Consider the following 22,407-nt stretch of genomic DNA (forward strand, 5'->3'; position numbering starts at 1 on the left):
AGGCCCATCTTCATTAAATAAATTCAATCAATAATTAATAAGTTTCCAAATAGAAAACACCAGGCCCAGATGGGTTCACTGGCAAATTCTACCAAATATTTAAGGAAGAAATTACACCAAATATCTATAATCTCTTTCAGAAAATAAAAGCAGAGGAAATACTCCCTAACTCATTTTAAGATGTCAGCATCATCCCAATATTAAAACCAAACAAACACATTACAAGAAGAGAAAACTAAAGACCAGTATCTCTGATGAATGTAGGTGCAAAAATCCTCAATGAAATATTAGCAAATCAAATCCAACATTGTAGGCCAGGTGCGGTGGCTCATTCCTGTTGTCCAAGCACTTTGGGAGGCCGAGGTGGGCGGATCACCTGAGGTCAGGAGTTTGAAACCAGCCTGGCCAACATGGTGAAACTCCATCTCTACTAAAAATACAAAAGCTAGCTGGGTGTGGTGGCAGGCGCCTGTAATCCCAGCTACTTGTGAGGCTGAGGCAGGAGAATCGCTTGAACCTGGGAGACAGAGGCAGCAGTGAGCTGAGATCACCCCACTGCACTCCAGCCTGGATGACAGAGCGAGATGCTGTCTAAAAAATATACATATTATACACCACAACCAAGTGGGATTTATACTAGGTATGCAAAGCTGCTTTAATATTTGAAAGTCAATTAATGTGAATCAATTAATGTAATCCATCACATCAACAGAATAAAGAAGAAAAATCACATGAAAATATCAATAGATGCAGAAAAAGCAATTGACAAAATCCAATACCCATTCATGACAATAACTCTGACAAACTAGAAATAGGGAATATTTACAACAAACCTACAGCTAACATCACACTTTACAATGAGAACCCTGAAGTTTTTCTCCTGATATCAGGAACAAGGGAAAAATGTCCCCTCTAATCATTTATTTTCAACATTATACTGAAAGTCCTAGCTAATTAAGTAACACACGAAAAAGAAGTATAAAAGGTATAGAGACGGGAAAAGAAAAAACAGACTCTCTCTGTTCACAGATGACATGATCATCTAAGTAGAAAATCCAAAAGAATCAATTATGAAAACCTCCTGAAATTAAGAAGTAATTATAGCAATGTTGCAGAATAGAAGATTGATATACAAAAATCAATTGCTTTCATATATACCAGCAATGAACAAGTAGAATTTGACATTAAAATTAAAATATACTTACCTTAGTACCCCCAAAATGAAACACTTAGGTATAAATCTAATAAAATAGGTACAAGATCTATATGAGGAAAACTACACAACTGTAATGAAAAAAAAAATCAAAGAAGAACTAAATAAATGGAAAAATAATCCATGTTCATGGATGGGTAGACTCAATGTTGTCAAGATATGGATTCTTTCCAAATTGATCAATAGATGCAATGTAACCCCAATCAAAATCCCAGGAAGTTATTTTGTAGACATTGATAAACAGATTCTAAAATTTGTATGGAAAGGCAAAAGACCTATATTAGGTGATTTGAAGGAGAACAACAATGTTGGGGGACTGATACTACCTGATGTCAAGACTTTCTATAAAGTACAGTAATTAAGACAGTATAGTATTGGGGAGAAAAAAAAAGATCAATAAAACAGAATAGGGAGCCCAGAAATAAAACTGCATGAATACAGTCAACTTACCTTTGACAGAGAAGCAAAGGCAATGCAATGGAACACGGTTGAAACAACTGGGCATTCACATACAATAGATGAATCTAGACACAGACCTTACCGCTGTGCAAAAATTAACTCAAAAATGAATCACAGGCCTAACAAATGTAAAACGTAAAACTATAAAACTGCTAGAAAATAATATGTGATAAAATCTAGATGATTTTAAGTTTGGTGATAACTTTTAAAACAGAACACCAAAGGCACAATCCATGAAGTAATTGATAAGTTAGACATTATTAAAATAAAAAATTCCTGCTCCGCAAGAAAACACTGTCAAGAGAATAAAAAGATAAGCCATAGACTGGGAAAAAAGATTTGCAAAAGACATATCTGATCAAAAGACTGTTGGCCGGGCACAGTGGCTCATGCCATGTAATCCAAGCACTTTGGGAGGTTGAGGCGGGCAGGTCACAAGGTCAGGAGATCGAGACCATCCTGGCTAACGTGGTGAAACCCTGTCTCTACTAAAAATACAAAAATAAAATTAGCCAGGCATAGTGGTGGGTGCCTGTAGTCCCAGCTACTTGGGAGGCTGAGGCGGGAGAATGGCATGAACCCGGGAGGTGGAGCTTGCAGTGAGCCAAGATCGCGACACTGCACTCCAGCCTGGGTGACAGAGACAGACTCAGTCTCAAAAACAAACAAACAAACAAACAAACAAAAAAGACTGTTATCCAAAATATACAAAGAGCTATTAAAACTCAACAATAAGAAAGCAATCTGGTTTTTAAATGGGCCAAAGACCTTAACAGACACCTCACAAAAGATGATATACAAATGGCAAATAAACCTGAAAAGATGTTCCACATCATATGTCATCAGAGAAATGCAAATTAAAACAACAATGAAGTACCACTACACACCTATTAGAATGGCCCAAATCCAGACACTGACAACACCAAATGCTCACAAGGATGTGGAATAACAGAAACTCTCATTCACTGCTAGTGGGAATACAAAGTGGTTCAGCCACTTTGGAAGACAGTTTGGCAGTTTCTTACAAAATGATACAAATGCTTACCACATAATCCAGCAATCATGTTCCTCAGTATTTATTCAAATGAATTAAAAACTACGTCCACACAAAAATCTGCACAATGGTGTTTATAGCAGCTTTATTCATAATTGCCAAAACTTGAAAGCAACAAAAACGTCCTCCAGTAGGTGAATGGTTAAATAAACTGTGGTACATTCACACAATAGAATATTATTTAGTGCTAAGAAGATATGAGCTATTAAGGCATGAAAAGACATAGAGGAAACTTAAATGCATACTACTAGGTAAAAGAAGTCAGTCTGAGAAATCTATATATGTTTCCAGCTATATGATAATCTAGAAAATGTTAAACTATGGAGACAACAAAAAGATAAGTGGTTGCCAAGGTTTAAGAGGGAGGGAAGAATGAGTAAGGAGAGCACAGATAATTTTTAGGGCCATGCAACAACTTTATGGTACTAAAATGATGGTTACATGTCACACATGTGCGCAAACTCAAAGAATGTACAGCACTAAGAATGAAGCCTAATGTAAACTATAGGCTTTGATGATAATGATCTGTCAATGTAAGTTCATCTGTTATAACAAATGTATGGCTGGTAGCAATGCTGATAACAGGGGAGGCAATGCATGTGTGGGAGCAGGGGGTATAAGGGAAATCTCTGTACCTTCCACTCAATTTTGCTGTGAACCTAAAACTGCTTTAAAAATAAAGTTTATTTTAAATTTTTAATCAGAGCTTTGAGTAGATTCAATAAATTTGATTTCAGGCTCCACAAAGGAAGAGGTATCTTAGTAAAAAACTAAAGCTTTCAGCTGAAAGCTCTGAAAAACTTCTTCATAGAAATAAAGGTAAACTAAAAATAGTCCAAACCTCCAAAAGCCTACAGTCTACAGTTAAATTATTTCAGTTCCTGATTAGATCAAGGTGATCTGCCCTAAATATAACTGTCAGGCAGAGAAAAAAAAATAAACCCTTTCCAGAGAAAGATAATATCATCTAACATCTCTCAATATTTCACATATATTGTTCAGCATTCACTCAAAAACTACCAGGCATGCCAAAAGATAAGACCAAATGATTAAAAACCAAAGGAAAAAATGAAACAAATACACAAGTGATCCACCTATTGAAATGATTGGTCAAGGACTTGAAAATAACTGTGATTATATGCTCAAGAAAATAATTGACACAATGGAGAATTTCAATAGAGAGCCAGATTTTCTAGGAATCAAATGAAGATTCTAAAACCGAAACAAAATTTTACTAAAATTAAGAATTCAGTGCATATGTTTGAAATCAAATTAGACACAGCAGAAAAGAAGACTTAGAAACTGGCATAATGGTTAGTGAAAAATATTTCAACTGAGGTGCAAAAAGAAAAAAAGATTAAAAACAGAAAAGGCTGGGCACGGTGGCTCACGCCTGTAATCCAGGCTCTTTGGGAGGCTGAGGCAGGTGGATCACCTGAGGTCAGGAGTTCAAGACCACCCTGGCCAACACGGTGAAGCTCCATCTCTGCTAAAAGTACAAAAATTCGCCAGGCATGGTGGCAGGCACTTGTAATCCCAGCTACTCAGGAGGCTGAGGCAGGACAATTGCTTGAACGTGGGAGGCGGAGGTTACAGTGAGCCAAGATCATGCCACTGCACTCCAGCCTGGACAACAAGAGTGAGACTCTGTCTCAAAAAAAAAAAAAAAAAAAAAAAAAAAGAAAAAGAAATAAGAAAAAGAAAACATAGAAAAGAGTATAAGAGACATCTGAAATATGGGCTTAAAGTTCTAATATATATATATAAATGGATTCCTAAAAGGAGTGCATAGCAACGAAGAACAGAATGTGAGTGATGGTCCAACATACATCTATAAGCACTGTGAAAGGAAAATAGGGGAGAAGCAAAATTCAAAGAGAGAATGACTAGGTATTTTCAGAATTTAGAAGGACATGAATTCACAAGTTCAGAAGCAAAACAAATCCCAAGCAGAATTAAAAAAAAAAATCCACAAGTAGACATAACCCTGTAATATTGGAAAACACCAAGGACAAAGAGAAGATCTTGAAAATCAAGTGAAAGAAAAGATATTACCTTAATAAGAACATCTGTTAGATGGAAAGTGACTTCTCAACATCAATAACAGAATCCAGAAGACAGTGAGATAATATTTTCAAAATGTCAGATAAGATATCTGGAATTTCATTTTTAATAATAGCTAAATTATAATACATATTTAGCTGAAATAGTAGTTAAACTATTATAAAAGAATGAGGAAAAAATAAAAACATTTTCAAAGAAACAAGCAAAGAAACTGAGTGTTTACTATTCACATAACTTAAGGATTTCTTTTAGGGAAAAAAAACATGACCACAGAAGGAAGACATGGGGTGGAAGAAGTGGTGAACCAAGAGATTGATAAAAGTGGGGAAATCTAAACTAGTTTTGGCTTATAAGCCAATAATAATGGTAGCACTAATTAATAATTTGTGGGATATATAAAGAAAGTAGAACTGAAATCCTGAATAAAAATAATAGAAAAGAAGGACACAACTGGAGTCAAAGTCTTTAAGGAGAAATTGACTGCAGCGTATCTGCCCCCCTGCTTAAACAGGAGAACCCAGTCTGGGAGCAGTATTCTTGAGCCTTAGGTCAGAAATGGGGTTGTGGCTTTATAAAATGAAAACCTGTCCTTTAAACACCAACTTAAGTCCTTCAATGGCTCTGCACTGCTTCTGGAATAGAGTCTACAATCTTATACGTGGCCTGCTAGAGATTTCAAGATCTGGCCCTACCAATGTTTCTGGCAGCCTTAGCAAATGCTTGAGCCACATTTCTATTAATATCATCTCTTCCTCTTCACAGTTCTTCACTCACAGTAGATGCTCAAGAAATGCATGTTGGTTTTTAAAACACCATCCTTGGTACAAAGATGAATACTATCTAGTGGGACTCATTCATTAATCAAAAAAATAATTATTGAGTGCCAACTAGATGTTATGTGCTATACTATATAATGTGACAGATATAAAGATTCATAAGACAGGGCTAAGTATCTCATAATGCTTACACTCAGGTTAGAGAGTTTTTTAAGTACATCAGCAACTGTAACAGATGGCAGAAGGGAAACCTAACCATTGTCAATTTACTAAAGAATTATTTATAATTGTAAATAATTACCAATAAAGACATTCATCTGGTCGTAAGGAAACATCTCTCTCAGTAAATGATCACTCTCAGGTACATGCCCACCAAATTAATATTACTACCATAAATTAAAACCAGAAATATCAACTATAAAAATAATTTTACCACTAGAATTAATGATAATACAAGTGTAACAAAGTTACCTTTGTAAAGTGTTCAGGCCTCAACCATCCAGCTTTATTCAATTATTGAATAAAGCTGCAAATTCTGACTAAGAACATTTTAAAGAAAAGTCACTCATAAAGATCATATAGTTTACTTTATAGGAAACAAATGGGCAGAAACTCAACTGGGCCTATGAAATCAGCATATAAAGTGAAGAACTGGATATGATAGTGAGAATTCCCCTAATTCAAATAATCTTTAGCCTCTTTAACCCTTCAGTGGATTAGAGAGGAATAAGTATGTTTCTAAGAATAGAGAGAAAAGAGAAGAGCAAAACTAGACAATGCAACACTAGGCCACTTCATCTTGAGGTCCATAACTCCAGATGTTATAATCCTAAGCACTATACTACTATCTTTTTACTATTATGCCCAATCTGGAGATGAGGAAATCAAGGCATAGAAAAGCCAAAAAACTTGCCCAATGTTGTACAGCCTATTGCTTCAAACTTAGGTCTGTTTGACTCTATAAACCACTATTCTCACATAGGTCTGTTTATCTGTAAAAACTTTGCTATTTAATAACTATTTTCTACTGCCTTCTTACATTCCCACAATACCTAGACCTGTGCTGTACATGAATATGTTGCTGACTTCTTATTGATTTAAAAAGAGAACAACAGTATTTACTAACTGTGTTAAATGAAATCTGGCTTTCTTTATGCCCACTCTTGGGGTTCTCTTGGTATGGCAGGAACTGTTAAATGCCTACCCATAACTATTCTCCTCCTCTTCTCCCTTGACACCAGAACCCCATGAGCCTCTGGGGAGGCTCAGCCCTCCTCAGACCTGTTAGGTAAAGGAAGTGGGGGGAGTAGGGGGTGAATGTGGCAGGGGGATACGATTGCTGAGTTAAATACAAAACTGGTTAATGCCCAACAAGGCCATAAACCATCATCACCAGGGATATCTGTTCCACTAGACAGAAATTATTTGCATCTCTGCTAGACAAATATATTCAAGTGTGCCTCTGCCTCCACAGAGTTACAAAGTAGCCCAGATAATAGAAAGTTAAGGCCAGCACTGCAAAGAAAAAAATATCCACTAATATATTTTGTCTCTTCCATGTTTTTTGAAAATTTTTTTAACACCAATGAGACATAAGGGAAGTCTGCTGGAATCTTGTAGGAAATATTTCCCTACTCTTGTAAAAGACAAAAAAGCGGGGGAGTGACATGCCATATGTCCCTTTTACCTTTTCTGGAGTTTGGTTACTGTTGTATGAAGGCGGGATATGTGGTCGTGTTGCAGCCATCCTGGCAACCACAGACAAGCCTGACTACAAAAGCTAACCACACTGAGAATGGTGGAATAAAGAGAAAGAACTAGAACCCCAGATAATACTGCGAAGCCACCCAAGTTAACCGGCTCTAGAACAACTCACTTTGGAGACTTCTTGTTAGGCAAGGTAATAAATTTTCTCTACTCTTTAATCTGCTGCTGTTATTTGCAATTAAGAGCATCTTAAGTTGATCACTTAGTTTCTACAGCTATTGATTCTAGGAAGTCAAAGAGATGACGGGTTTAGGATTTGGAATAGCAAGCTAAGGAGCCCACCAGACGACTTGGAGCTATAACTTTGGAATAAGTAAAACATTCCAAAGAAACTCACCTGATGACACCTAGACTAGACAAGCAGAAGATGAATCACAAGTAATAATACACTGATAGGCTTCTATAAATATATAAATTAGTAACTCATCAGTAGATACTTTAAGAATAAAGCACACAATATGTTAGAAAGCAGTTATGAGAAGCAATTAGCTGGCACTGTGGTAATGGAACAATAAATTCTATGCAACAAACCAGGTATCAAGCTATTTGCTAAGTATCTATTGAAAAATCATAATTGGCCAGGCACGGTGGCTCATGCCTGTAATCCTAGCACTTTGGGAGGCCAAGGTGGGCAGATCACAAGGTCAGGAGTTCAAGACCAGCCTGGCCAGCATGGTGAAACCCCATCTCTACTAAAAACACAAAAATTAGTCGGGCATGGTGGCGCACTGTAATGCCAGCCACTTGGGAAGCTGAGGTAGGAGAATTGCTTGAACCTAGGAAGTGGAGGTTGCAGTGAGCCGAAATCGTGCCACTGCACTCCAGCCTGAGCGACACAGCGAGGCTCTGTCTCAGGAGAAAAAAAAAAAAAAATCATAACGTATTGGCTTTGTGGTTACAGTAAGCCAAAACGGGCCAGCATATTTTTGTCCCATGCTTGGCTAATATCCTTTCCTTTGAAGTATATGAAAATGAAATCTAAGAAATAATAAGGTAACAGGCAATACAGACAGTTTATATGAAACCTTTCTTCTAAAAAGCTCAACACAGTTCTCCATCTATTATCTCATGTGCACCATATCATATCTGTTCCAGTGGTGGGTCCTTCTCATTTCTCTGTTTCATGATACCCAAGTGATATGGTTAAGATTTGCTGACAGTTTGTGGTTAAAATTCATGCTAAAAATCCCATCTCCATCTCCCCATCAGGTCATTCTTCTCCAGCATCCAGGGCCCATGTTAGGATGAAGAACAGTCTGTGGAGGTACAGAGAGCAGGCATTTCTCAGGCCTCCAGCCCAAGGTAGAACTGTGGAGAAGGTATGGACAATTCTCTTCACCTCCCCTCAAGCCCTTATATGAATAGTTTCTGAAACCCTCCCTGGAAGTCTGTCCTTCATCTGGCAGGTTCTCAGGGTGGATCACAAACTCTTCTTGCCAAAGGTGCTGGCACAGCCAATGGATCCTTTGTGATGCACAACCTAGGCAAATCCGCTACTGGTCTCTGCCATTTGGCCCCTGTCCTGGGTGCTGAGGCACCTGCCTTTCTTCATCTGTGTCATGTCCCCTCACTAACACAATGAGTCCTCTATGTTACAAGTCAGAAGCAGGGTCAGGTCTTCCTCAAACTATTGGCCACTGCCAGCACATCAGGAGTGTGCCCACACCTGGCTCAGGGGTGAGGTTGCCTTGAAAAAGTGACTGCAGGATATCCTCAAGAAGTGAGGACCAGGAGAAAGCAGGAATCTCCAGTAACACCAAACACAACTTCTCTCTGCTTTTCCATCTTCAAATCTGGGGTAGGATACCTCCTTCCACAGTCATATTTACTGACTCAGATTTCCAAGTATGTCTCTTCCCTGGAAGCTTCACTACACTAAAAATGAGTTCTTAACACTGCCTTTCAGGGAACATTTTAGCCACTCTACCACAATACCTCACTGAGCTGGCTGGGAAATGCATGGGCAGTGAGGTGATGAGGAAACCATCTTGGAGTAAGTGCCCCAGCCCTGTTCTCTCCTCCACTAGGAAAGCACCAAAATCGCAAAGCCTCAAGACCACCAGCAGGTGGGCTGTCTGCAGAGAGGCTGCTCTGTCCTTTATCATAAGAAATTGACATTAACTGAACTCCCGGCCCAGAACAGGAATGGGTTTCAGTGCAACATTCTCAAGATAGCTTTCAGTGAACTGTGAATACTCTCAGCTTTTAACATCATTATTTATGTTTATGCCATATGTTATAGATTTAGAATAGCATATAAATAAACCAAATTAAAAATAAGTACAGGAAAGCTCCAAAGGAGTGAACAGATCCTTCATTTTTTCTGTAACTTCATTCTTCTTAGTGTTTCCAGGGTCGTCTTTATTTCCTCTGCAGCTACGCTGTATTAGTCTGGGTTCTCCAGAGAAATGCATGATAAATGATTTATTATAAAGAATTGGCTCACAAATTAGGGAGGCTGAGAAGACCCACAATCTGCTGTCTACAAGCTGGAGACCCAGGAAAGCCAATGGTATAATTCAGTCCCAGTCGAAAGGACTGAGAACCAGTGGAGCCAATGGTGTAAATCCCAGTCCGAGGGTAGAAGATGAGATGTCTAGCTCAAGTAGTGAGGCAGAAGGGGGCAAATTCCTCCTTCCTCTGTCTTTTGTTCTATTTAAGTCATCAAGGGATTAGATGATGCCTGAGGAGGGCAATCTACTTTACTGAGTCCACAAACTCAAATGCTAATCTCACCCTGGAGACACACCTAGAAACAATGTTTAATTCTGGGCATCTACTGCCCAGTCAAGTTGACACATAAAATCAACCATCATATATATAAACTAAAAGTTTTTCAAGGCATTTGCAACAAACCTAACCTCTTCACATGTATTGTGTCCAAGGTAATCTTCTTAACTCATATGTAAGCCAATTTATGTAATTTTCAAAATATACTTTAATATATACTGTAGATCATACAAGGAGAAAACTAGAATAATGCTTTGTAGACAAGCTGACATTTATCAGCTGTAATTTGAAAGATTTTAGTTTAAAACTGAGTGAAACATTGTAGTAGACTCATTCTTGTTCCCAAGTATTCACACTTCTTATTCCTTGCCGTGAGGGCTCCCTTTGGGAGGAAGAGGCATCCCAGAGGCATCCCCACACCTCTGACATTAGGAGTGGTCATGTGACTTCTCCAGTCAATGACATGTAAACAGACTGGATGATTGTCATGTCTGAGCAAGGGGTTTCCGCTCTCTTCTTTTTCCTTCCACCAGGAGTAAAGCCCATCCCAGATAGGGGTTGCTCCTTCAGTTTGGGTACTGGAATGAAGACACGTAGAGCAGACTTGCAGATGACCCCTATCTGTCAATATGCAACATGAGCAGGAAATGATTGCTGCTGTAAGCCACTGACATTGGAGTTTTGTTAATACAGCATGACTCCCTTCAGCAAGAACATATTTTAGTGCTACATTCCCAAAGTAGCTATCAGTGAGCTGTGAATAGTCTTGGCTTTTTAACATCATTATTTATAAATGTTTATGCCATATGCTAAAAAAATCATTCTTTTGGATTTAAAATGTTTTAAAATCAGATAATTAAGATAAATAAGTTTATTTTCTGAAGGAAATATGTTTTATCCTAAATTAAATATTGAAAACCAACAGAAGTGAAACATAGATTACACATTTACAATCAGGAATAATATATATATATGTAACTGCTCCATTTAAAAACCATTCTAAAGTTGGATCAAGAGGAAGACACCTTCCTCCCCCTCCTCACTCCAAATTCTCAGAAATACAAGAAATTTTTCAAGAGGAAATTCATAATAGTGCTAGAAAACAACAGTTATATTTAAGCAAGGTTGGGTTTTTTTGTTTGTTTTTTGAGATGGAGTCTTGCACTGTCGCCCGGGCTAAAGTGCAATGGTGCAATCTCGGCTCACTGCAACTTCCGCCTCCCGGGTTCAAGCCATTCTCCTGCCTCAGCCTCCAAATAGCTGGGATTACAGGTACTCGCCACCATGTCCGGCTAATTTTTTGTATTTTCAGTAGAGATGGGGTTTCACTATGTTGGCCAGGCTAGTCTCGAAATCCTGATCTCATGATCCACCTGCCTTGGACTCCCAAAGTGCTGGGATTACAAGCGTGAGTCACTGTGCCCGGCCTGCTTTTTTTTTTTTTTTCCCCAAAAAGTCGGAAATAAATCAGGAAGAGAAACCCAAAACTTAACACACTATTAGAAGAGTCCTGCCTTTGCATCCCTCTACCCACAGCAGCCACTAGTTCAATCATGCATTCTGCACAGCTTTTCTGGCTTCTTCTCACTCTTCCCACTCATTGGCTTCTGCTTTCTAAGATTACCTCCTAAAAAATCTACTTGTACCCTAGTCTTTGTTTCAGGGCTCTGATATTGTAGGAACCCAAACAAAGTCAAGCCCTGATGGTTCCCTAAGATCCAGGGTCTCACTTCTAACTTCCTTCTCTCATTCTCATTCTCTCTCTCTCCTCCCTCTTCTTCTTCTTCTCTCTCCATATTCTACCCAGCATATTCACAATTAAACTCATCACCATTGTTTCAAACCTGTCTTTCCAACTTCTCATTCATCCAGGCACAAAATCTCAGGTTCATCTTTGACCTTCTATCACATGTCACAGATCAACTTAATTTCAAGTCCAGCCATTTCAACTTACTGAGTTCATTATTATCCTTCCTCATTCTACCCACCTCTGCCAGCTTGGTTTAGGCCTTACAATCTCACACATGTATATTATAAAAGGTTCTTGACTGATGACCCAAGTTATCTTCTCTCCTTGGTATAATTTATCATCTAACCTTCCTGAAACAATTGGCAGATATACTTCCTGGCAATATTATATAACTCCACTCAAAAAGCTCTTGTGGAGTTCAATGTCTATGCTCCAAAATAAAGCCCTCTTGACCTCAGCCTACTTTGCCAACAACTTTATTCATTACTCCAAGAGCCTTCCCAACAGAACCACTCACCATTCTCTTTAAGATTTCCATGTTTTTCCACCTCTGTGGCTGTGCTCTGTTCCCTACATCTGGAAAGTTCTGACCCATTTTTCATCATACTCAAAACCTACCTTGGGTCAAGTGCTACTTCTTCCAAGAAGAAGCCTCCATTGATTCCCCAAATGAAAACATTATCTCTCCTCTGATCTCCTGTAACACTTAAATTGTACTCTTCTTGGCACTTTTATCACTTGTTTTAAACTACAGTATAACTTACATTAAAATGCAAAAATCTTCAATTTGACGATTTTTTACATATATATCAACATATGTACCACTCTTGTAATCCTCCATCCAGATTAATATATAGAACATTTCTAACATCCCAGAAGCTTTCTTTGTGCCCCTTCCAGGCAAAACCCCATTGCAAATATAATCTCTATTCTGACTTATCTTAGATTAGTTTTGCCTACTTTTGAACTTCATATAAATGTAGTCATACAGTATAGACTCTTTTGCACCTGATTTCTTTCATCCTACATCTGATCTCTGAGATTCACCCAGGTCATGCTTATTATCAATTGTCTATTGTTTTAAAATTATAGAATAGTAATTTTAAAAGTCCATTTTAGGGCCATACCACACTCATGTAACCATTCCATTGTAGATGAATATTTTCTAGTGTTTTCGCAATTACAAAAAAGGCTTCTATGGACATTTCTGTATACCTTTTGTTGGACATCAGCACTCACTTCTACCTTAGGGATAGAATTACTGGGTCATAGGTATTTGTATGTTTGGCTTAGGAAGTATTGCCAAACATGTCTCAAAAGTGTTTATATCAATGTATACCTATTAAGAATATAAAAGAATTCCAGGTGCGCCATATGCTTACTAACACTTGTTACTGTCATCGTTTTTAAAACCGCTTTTGATGTCTGTGCTTTCATTTCTATATTAAATTATAATGGGATTACACAGAGCTTAACATTTTGCAAATTTTTAAACTGTATAATATCTCAACGCATATTTTCTACCCTATAATGTAAGCAAGGAGAGTCCTATTATTATCCTTACTTTATATTAGGTAGGTGAAAAAATAGTCGTGGCTTTTGTCATTAAAAGTAATGGCAAAAACCACAATTATTTTTGCACCAACCTAATGATGAGGAAACAGGTTCAGAGAGGAGAGCTTGCTTTCATGACCAGCTTGCTCAAGGTCATGAATCTAGGGAGTAGTGGAGACACTAAATCGTGTACATCCACCGTGGTACATGGCTTATAGTTATAAGAGTACATGTTTTATGTCTGCTGGCTTACTGACAGCTCTTTGAGGTTGACACTTATTTTTAATTTATCACTAACGAGGGAATTAATGAACTGAAATATGAAACTGTAATTTCTCTGTACACAAAAACTTTACAATAATTGGTTATAATAACACAATGACTAAGAAGCACCATCACTTGTTACCTGAATCACAAAGGATTGTATTTCAGATCCAAGGATTCACAAATATCCAAATATTTAGTTTCATTTAATGACTTTCTTTGAATATTAAAGGATTTAAAAATCATAAGCCTTTGTTTGAAGAGTTATTTTAAACTCATTATTTGAACTATCACTAAGCAGTCTTAAAGGTATCAAAACTATTTGAGTTCTTAAATCAACCAGATTCCAGTTTTGTATTTTGTGCATAGAATACAATAGTTAGCATCTTAATATGTGTGTGGTTTTTTTTTAGTTGTTTTTCTTGTGTGTAACCTAACAATATGCTAAGAAGTAGTAAAGAAAATAAAAGAAGCACCAATATAAATGTATGTACACAGACGTTTTATAGTCAGTAGCTTTGGGTACCTTATTAAAAGATTATTTGATTCTTTTAAGTCAAATAATCTTTTAATAAAAGATTTCTTAAGATAGTTTGACATCATCCAACAGATTGTTGTGAGGTGTCAATAAATCAGTAGCTATCTGTATCAACAAGCATGTGTTTTAGGAGATACATGGCAAATTATGAAATAATCCGATTACTCTTTATGCTGGCAGAAAGTACAGATGACACATTTAAGCAATCTGACATCCATGGATAGCTAGACCTTGGTGTGCCTTATAAATTACCCCTTTCGTTCAAGAAGAATGGTACCATGTATTAATGCCCACTCCCAAGATGAGAGCTACCATATACACCTCAGAGTATCCACTTCTTTTTTGTCTATGTATGTTCATCTTTTCAAATGTGTTCATATCATTTCTGGGTCTCTAAAACATTTAACTTCTAAAACTTCTTACTTTTGACCTATAAAAATTCATTAAAAGTTTTAAAATACATTTTTGAGGCAGAGATTGTAAATGTAAATCGTAGATAATCAAAATAATTGACCTTCATTTTCAGATACCTCACATCAAAACTGACTTTCCATCTGAATACTTATCTCTCTGAGGCTAAAGAATACATTCTGTCTCAATTACTGAGCTCTTTTGGGATGTGAACCTAGCTAAGTGTGCACTGACACATTCCAAGGTGACCACACAATTCATTTGCGGCATACTAAGATATTTACCACTCAAGCCTGCTATAAGATACAATAAATTCATAGGATGCCAAAGGTATCTGAGAACTTCCTGTAATTCGTAGGAGATGATCAGATATAATGAAATGGGTTTAACACAAATTTCTGTCTTATATTCAAGGCCAACTTGAGTTTTAGAAAAGCAACAAAAAACTATGCAAATAAATCCTCTAGATATAATCATTCAACAGTTTTCTCAAGGAAAAATATATTATAGATGTTTAATTACAATCATATATTTTTTGAACTTGTTTTCTTTCAATTATAGAAAAAAATTCACTTTTCAAGTTCAGACATGACTGTTAAAAATATATCATATTCCCAGTAGCAAACGAACATACCTCTCATGCATGTAGTCAACTCCCAGCAGCAGCTGGATAAACCATTCTATTATTTGGTTATCTGGAAAGATTTTTCCAGCTTCTTTATATTCCTGAATTTTATAGTCCAGATCTCGGCCCTGAAATGAAGAGCATAATGTTTCATATTTTTTCAGCTAATATATTAAAATCAAGCTCACTTAACAACAGTTAAAACATAGCAGTCACTGTTTATGAGAAAGTGTCACACTGTAATGATCACTGACAAAGATTCTCTCTTTAACCAAAGTCTCTCCAGGTTCCTCTGAGCACTCTTTTCAGCTCAGCCTCAACATTGACCTATAAAGACTTTAACAAACATGCATGTATTAATAATTTCTAAAAGCCTAAGGCCACAACCCTAGGATGGTCCTACCCTCCCACCCCTTAAAGTTCCTGCCTGATCAGCTCACGGTAGACAAAAGAATTGACTGTTTCCTCCAGTCAATGCCTGAAGATAGGGCTCTTGTCTCCCAATCTCTAAAGAAGGTTAGGAGTCTAACTTTGATGAGCACCAGTTAACAAACCCACATGGGTTTACAGGGACCAACCTCCACTTTCTGATTTTTGTAATTTTTCACTTTCTTGACTCTGCTCAGGCCCCTGCTGTTCCTCTTTCCTATTCCCTTATTCTCCCTGAATACCCAGTCACTCTGCACAAATCAGAATGGAGCTCAGCTCTTTTCCCTAGTGTCAGTAGTTACTTCATAAAATCTGTTTTAAATGTTTTAATGATATCACTCCAGGAAAAAACCCTTATAAGGAGAAAAGTTACCACATAAACCTTCAACCTAAATTATTTTTTATTATATTACCTATATATGCACCCACATAAAACTAGCAATAACTTTTCTTACACTTAGAGTTGTATATAATTACAGAATCTTAACATATATAAAACTTAAAAAGGTCGGCCAATACAATTACAATCAGTGATACGAATTTAATACAAAGTGATGATTTTTGGTGAAACTAAATTGGTACTTACATTGTGCATATAGCTGCTGTAGTACAGATTCTTTTGAGTTTGGCATGCCCAGGGTACCATGTGCATTGGGATGACTGAATTCCCTTTCCTCTATATAGCTATAGCAAAACCCTAAGGAATATAATAACTGTGGATCTATGTGGGGATCCAGGCACATCATTTAAGCATTTAGTTAAGCTCTATCCTATCACTCACTGGCAATAAGTAAAATAATCCTTATTATTAAGGTCAAAAACTAACTATGATCAAAAATGACAAAATCTAAAATAGGCCGGCAGTGTCTGATATAATGCCCTTTCTGAATATGTTTTATTGATGTATTTCAATTGCTATAAAAATAAAAATGTCAAATGCTAAATTCTCTTAGAGAACCCTTAGACCTGATCCATTTTACTGTAAAACACCGAAAAATTAGAGATAATTTGAGAAATGTTCCTCTAAAGAAAAGGATGGATTAAATGTAACTGGTCTTTGCAGGATGTAAAATGCAGGCCCCATAAAGAATGGGAGAGGTACTAACCATATTCATGGGGAGCAAAAGTGGAAAAAATAAAGCTAGTCACAGACTACTCATGACAGAGTTGTTGTTAAGATGCAAAGGAAGAACATTTATAGGCAAAGAGACAATCCAAAAGAAATTACTTCTAATGAAACAACATGAGGTCAACTGATTCACTTCTAATGCATTTTTTATTTCCTTACAGTGCAATGTGCAAATATTTGCCTAGCATTTTCTCTCCTACACAGGACCATAACAAATCGAAAGTATAGCAAACATTCACTTGCAGCCTAGCTCAAGTACTGTTTCCTGATAGATTTTCTGGGCCAAGGAGAGTGTTCCAAAGCTTGGTAGAATTCAAAAATATGGCGAATTGAATACTTAACTCCTTGTCTAAAAGACTATCATTTCTTTCTCATTTTTCAACCCTGCCTTTATTTCTTCTCTCTTTTTAATCCTAGGGTTTATCAGAATTCTGTTGAGCCACACAAGCTGTACTCTCATGTTTCTGTAAGTTGCAAAGAACATTTTTGACAATAGATCATTATAACATCCTGTGTAGTAGACATGAAAGTCCTTCAGATGAAAGGTGACCTGTAAATATACAGTTGACCCTTGAATAATATGGGTTTGAACTGCATAGGTCTGCTTAAAATGTCAGTTTACAAGCTTATAATATCAGCTTCTAAGCTGATATTTTTCAACCAAACACATATTGAAAATACAGTATTTGCAGGAATGGAAATCTGCATATATGAAGGGCTTTTGTATATATGAAGGTTCTGCAGGGCCAACTGCAGGACTTGAATATGCGAGGATTCTGGTATATCTCATTTAGTTTCTCTGAATACGATAAAACATCTCCAGTGGCGGAAAGACTATTGCCTACATGTTTCCATCTTCTTCCGGAATACCTTCAGAGGAGGAGTGAAAGGAGAGAGAAGATGAAGACAATGATAAAGAAAAAGGAAAAGAAAAACTTGCCTTAAAGAAATATCAGTGAAGCTGCCTGCTAGCTTCTTGTATCAACCCAATGTTTATCGCTTTAAAAACACCAAAAATAAGCACAATTTTCTCTATGTACAAAAAGTATGGCCCCAGAACCTGTGCATTTTTTTTAAACCTGTTAACTTCACTAAGGACAAGAAGGAATTACAGTGGCCACAGTGAAGTGTTAACCAAGATAAAATTGATCGCTTGTGAGGCACATTAGAGAAGAAAGGATCCAACATACCACAAAAGCAATGGGACACATTCTTTAATTGATACACAGAAGTATTAAACATCTAAGATATTAAATGAATCAAAGATTTCCTCTTTAAAAGATGTCTTAGAGAAGGCGAATTGAAAAAATCTTGTCTTTTCTACAAATATCAGTCAAAAGCTTTAGCTATCTGGGTATGTAATCTTGTCTCATGGGCCAGAAAAAATTCACTTCCAGATATCATTTAACATATTAGGGAGCTTTGTGTTACTGTACTTGGCACCGGGCTAAACTTTTTAAATGAATACTACAAGATTTGTTTTTATGTTTATATTTATATATGACAGTATGTATGTTATGAATGTGTAATATATTTCTTTTTCCTTATGGTATTGCCAAAATTAAATTGTAAAAGAGAATTATTTAATTGGCTTAAAGAAAAATAAGTTCTTACATAAAATAGGTATTCCTTAAACCCTTAGAAACAAACCTAAAATATATTTCATGTTTACATAATCTTGGATAATCTTTGGTAAATAGTAGCTAATAAAAGTATATTGGCTTGACTAACGCAGGCATACCTTCAGAGTTGTCAGCATTTAGTATAATACAGATGCACAACTCTTCTTCCCTAGGTTTATTTAGTAAAATAAGTTCATGCTATCTCTATGTGACATAACTTGTCAGCAAGAAAAATAACTTAAGGTGATGGCTAGCTATTTAATATCTCATCTTTATGAGCACTTCAAGCATAATTATTAAAAGCAAGTGTTAAATAGAGGTAAGATAGAATTCCTATGTGAAAAATGTCCTTGCTATACTAGAAACTTTTAATATTCTTATGAAGGACGGGGGAAAAAAAAGCCCTAACAAGATAGAAATAAAAATTTGCTTCCTCTACCATTTCTTACCACAGAGAGACTAAAGACAGTTGGGACTGTTAATAAATGTTCTCTGCCACACTGAAAAAAATATAGTATAAAACAGTACATGCTCCTAGAATTATAATCCACAGATTTTCTAATCTATAGACTGCTGGTATGATATTCACACTTGCTTTCTTCCTAGTGTTCACTAGAAATTAAGGTCATAAAGGGCTAAGAATTCTAATTAAAATACATAACTAAAATTACTAGAAATAAGGAAAACTATTTTATATGCAAGTATACAATATAGGTAAGATGTGCTCTTGGTAAGGAAAAGCATAAGTTATGAGGATATGTATTGCTCTGTTAAAACAAAAGGAGAAAAATTTTTGTTCTAAAGTAGAATGATTGATCCAAAACGAGAAAGAAGTATAGGGGGAGAAAAAAACTGACTGGATATTAGAAAGTGATATGGTTTAGCTGTGTCCCCACCTAAAATCTCATCTTGAATTGTAATCCCCATAATCCCTACATGTTAAGGGTGGGACCCGGTGGAGATAAATCATGGGAGTGGTTTCCCCCATGCCCTTCTCATGATAGTGAGTGAGTCTCACAAGATCTGATGGTTTTATAAGCATCTAGCATTTCCCCTGCTTGCACTCACTCCATCCTGCTGCCCCGTGAGGAAGTGCCTGCTTCTCCTTTGCCTTCCAACATGATTATAAGTTTCCTGAGGCCTCCCCAGCCATGCGGAACTGTGAGTCAATTAAACTTCTTTCCTCTATAAATTACCCATTCTTGGCTGTTTCTTCATTGAGAATGGACTAATACAAAAAGTCTGTAGAAGAGGAACCTTGGGAAAGAAACGTTATATGTGATTGAGCTAGTTAAGATTAGATGTGCTATTTGTACATTTTTCTAAAAATTAAGCATTAATATCAAAAACACTATGAAGGGAAATTAGAATTTCATCCCCTATGTTAAAACAACTTTTTCTTGAGGTATTGGTCTACTTTTAATAGGAAATTATGAAAAGACTTTTTGTTTGCTTGCTTTGTTTTTACCTTTTAGGTAATTGGCCAAGGAAATATTCTGTGTTTTGTCAAGATAATAAAGAAAGTCAGTAAAAGAAACGCCATGATGGCTGACTTGCCAAGATGGCTGACTAGAAGCAGTCAGTGCATGCTGCTGTCATGGAGAAGAGGCAAAGTGGCAAGTAAACACTAGTTCTTCAAGTGGATCATACAGGAGGCCATGTTTTGATTCATCAAGGAAGCAACAGCGACCCACAGAAAGCAAAGAAAAGCAAGGCAGGACAGCTGCCCACCCAGGATTGGTGCAGAGCCAGAGGAGGCTCCCAGCTGTGAGGAAAGGATGAGTGAGAGTCCCCAGGGACCACACGTCTGCATAAGCTTCGTAATCTTGGGCACAGGAGAGGCCCCCAGCTCCCCTGGGCTTCCAGATTGACACAGAGAGCTTTGCGGACTCTGTGCAAAGCTACCACTCAAGCCCACACTGAGCTCCATGAGCCCTGGATTCCCGAGCATGCTGGTGCCAGCTGCCATAGCCCTACCAACAAAGGAGCTGAGGCTCTCTAGTGTACCTCTAGGATAGGGACCACATGCATGGTGCTGAGGAGAGGATGAGCTGCACATTGTACCTCATCATGGAAGGTCCAATGGCCTGGGCCCCCAGCACAGCCACCCCACCCCAACCTGAACATTCCAGCTGGTCATCGCTTTTCTTTCCTCTGGGATGGACCTCCCAGAGGCAACTAACAAGCCTGCTGCAATTGCCACTGCTGCAGCCCCTGCCCCTGCTGTCCTCAGGCTGGGGAGAGAGTAAAGAATCTAAGAACTGTCATTGGCCTCCAGCATGCCACAGCTGCTATACAGTAAGGTGGCCAGACCGTTTTCCACGCAGATCTCTGACTTTGCTGCTCCTGATTGGGCAGGGCCTTCCAGCTTAGGCCCCCAGAGCAACTGCCTCACTCCCACCTGATCACTTCAGTTAATGGTGGTTCTTCATTTCTCTGGGGTGGAGCTTCCAGAGACAACTGACAGGCCCTCTGTCATTGACACCACCATAGTACCCACTCATCAGTCCCACCACCGAGGCTAGAAAGGGAACAAACAGCCTGATTGTTGTTGCAGGCCTACAGCACACCACAGCTATCCTATGGAGAGGAGGCCAAACTATCTTCTTTGGTCTTCCCTAGGCAGAGCACCTCCCAAGCCTGAGCCCACAGCACAGCTGCCCCATCCCTGGCTGATCACTCAAATTAGCCATGGTTATGCATTTCCTTGGGGTGGCACCCCCTGAGGTAACTGGCAGGCTGTATGCCATTGCTGCCATTGCAGTCCCCACCCCTGCAAGGTGGGGACGGAACAAAAAGCCTGATCTCTCCCCAGGTCTGCAGTGCATAGCCTGGGAGTACTAAGGCACTCGAGTGGGAATGGAGCCCACGCTCTCAGAGCACTAAGAGGGGTGAGTCACAGGGGTTCATGGGCTGCAGCAGGAATAGGCATGCCTCACTCCACAGAGCCAGACTGAAAAGGTGTGGTCTATCTCCCTATTGCAGCCTCTGACTGAGGGAACCCTGTAGCCTAAACCCCTAACAAAAGAAATGCAGGTACAGTGCCAGTGATTGGAGGGAGTTCCCCAAGGCCCAGGAGTAAACTCGGTGAAGGGGTCATCTCTCTTGCCACTGCACCACAGAGCAAGCTTGCAAGTGGCAGGAAATACAAAGGAGCCATGCAGGTGAGTAAGAGCCTCTACCAGCAAATACTCTTAAGCATCATCTACTGGATTGCAGCCCAAACTACAAAAACAAAAATACTTTGCTAATATAACCCCCTGTAAGATTAAGGGTAAGAATTCAGCCCAAATAAATAACCTGCATAGAGCCTTGGCCCTCTAAAAACATCTAGAAATGAAGCCAATTCACTATACTCAATTTATACCACAAATAAATGAATAGCAACCTTCTTAGATGAGAAAGAACCAACACAAGAGTTCTGGCAATGCAAAAAGCCAGAGTGTACCCTTACCTCCAAACAAGTCCACTATCTCCTCAGCAATGGTTTTTAACCAATCAAAAATGACTGAAATGACAGACATAGAATGTGGAATCTGGATGACAAGGAATCTCATGAATATTCAGGAGAAAGTTGAAACCCAACCCAAGGATTCCAATCTAGTAAAATGATCTAAGAGCTGAAAGACGAAATAGCCATTTTAAGAAACAACCAAATTGAGCTTCCACAGCTGAAAAATTGACTATAAGAATTTCATAATATAATCAAAAGTATTAACAGAAGGATCGAAGCTGAGGAAAGAATCTCAGAGCTCAAAGGCCAGTTCTTCAAGTCAACTCAGTTGAACAAAAAGAAAAATAATTTTTAAAAATGAATAAAACTTCTGAGAAATATAGGATTATGTAAAGAGACCAAATCTATGACTCAATGGTATTCCTGAGAGAGAGAGAATAAACAACTCAGAAAATATATTTGAGGATATAGTCCATGAAAATTTCCCTAATCTTGCTAGAGAGGATGACATGCAAAACCAATAAATACAGAGAACCTTGGCTAGACATCATATAAATCAACCATCCCC

At 37.9% G+C, this 22,407-nt stretch overlaps 1 protein-coding gene across 5 annotated transcripts in view; it reads right to left on the reverse strand.

The window, feature by feature from the left end:
• Window positions 1-22,407, reverse strand: part of NEK11 (NIMA related kinase 11) — a 302,909-nt gene that overhangs the window by 205,305 nt on the left and 75,197 nt on the right. For all 5 annotated transcript variants that reach the window (XM_038002888.2, XM_008009148.3, XM_038002887.2 and 2 more), the window contains one exon: window positions 15,215-15,333. In XM_038002888.2, the coding sequence (XP_037858816.2) occupies window positions 15,215-15,333 (119 nt within the window). The remainder of the gene's footprint in view (window positions 1-15,214; window positions 15,334-22,407) is intronic.

This window comes from Chlorocebus sabaeus, chromosome 15 (assembly GCF_047675955.1).
Source record: "Chlorocebus sabaeus isolate Y175 chromosome 15, mChlSab1.0.hap1, whole genome shotgun sequence".
Lineage (NCBI taxonomy): Eukaryota > Metazoa > Chordata > Mammalia > Primates > Cercopithecidae > Chlorocebus > Chlorocebus sabaeus.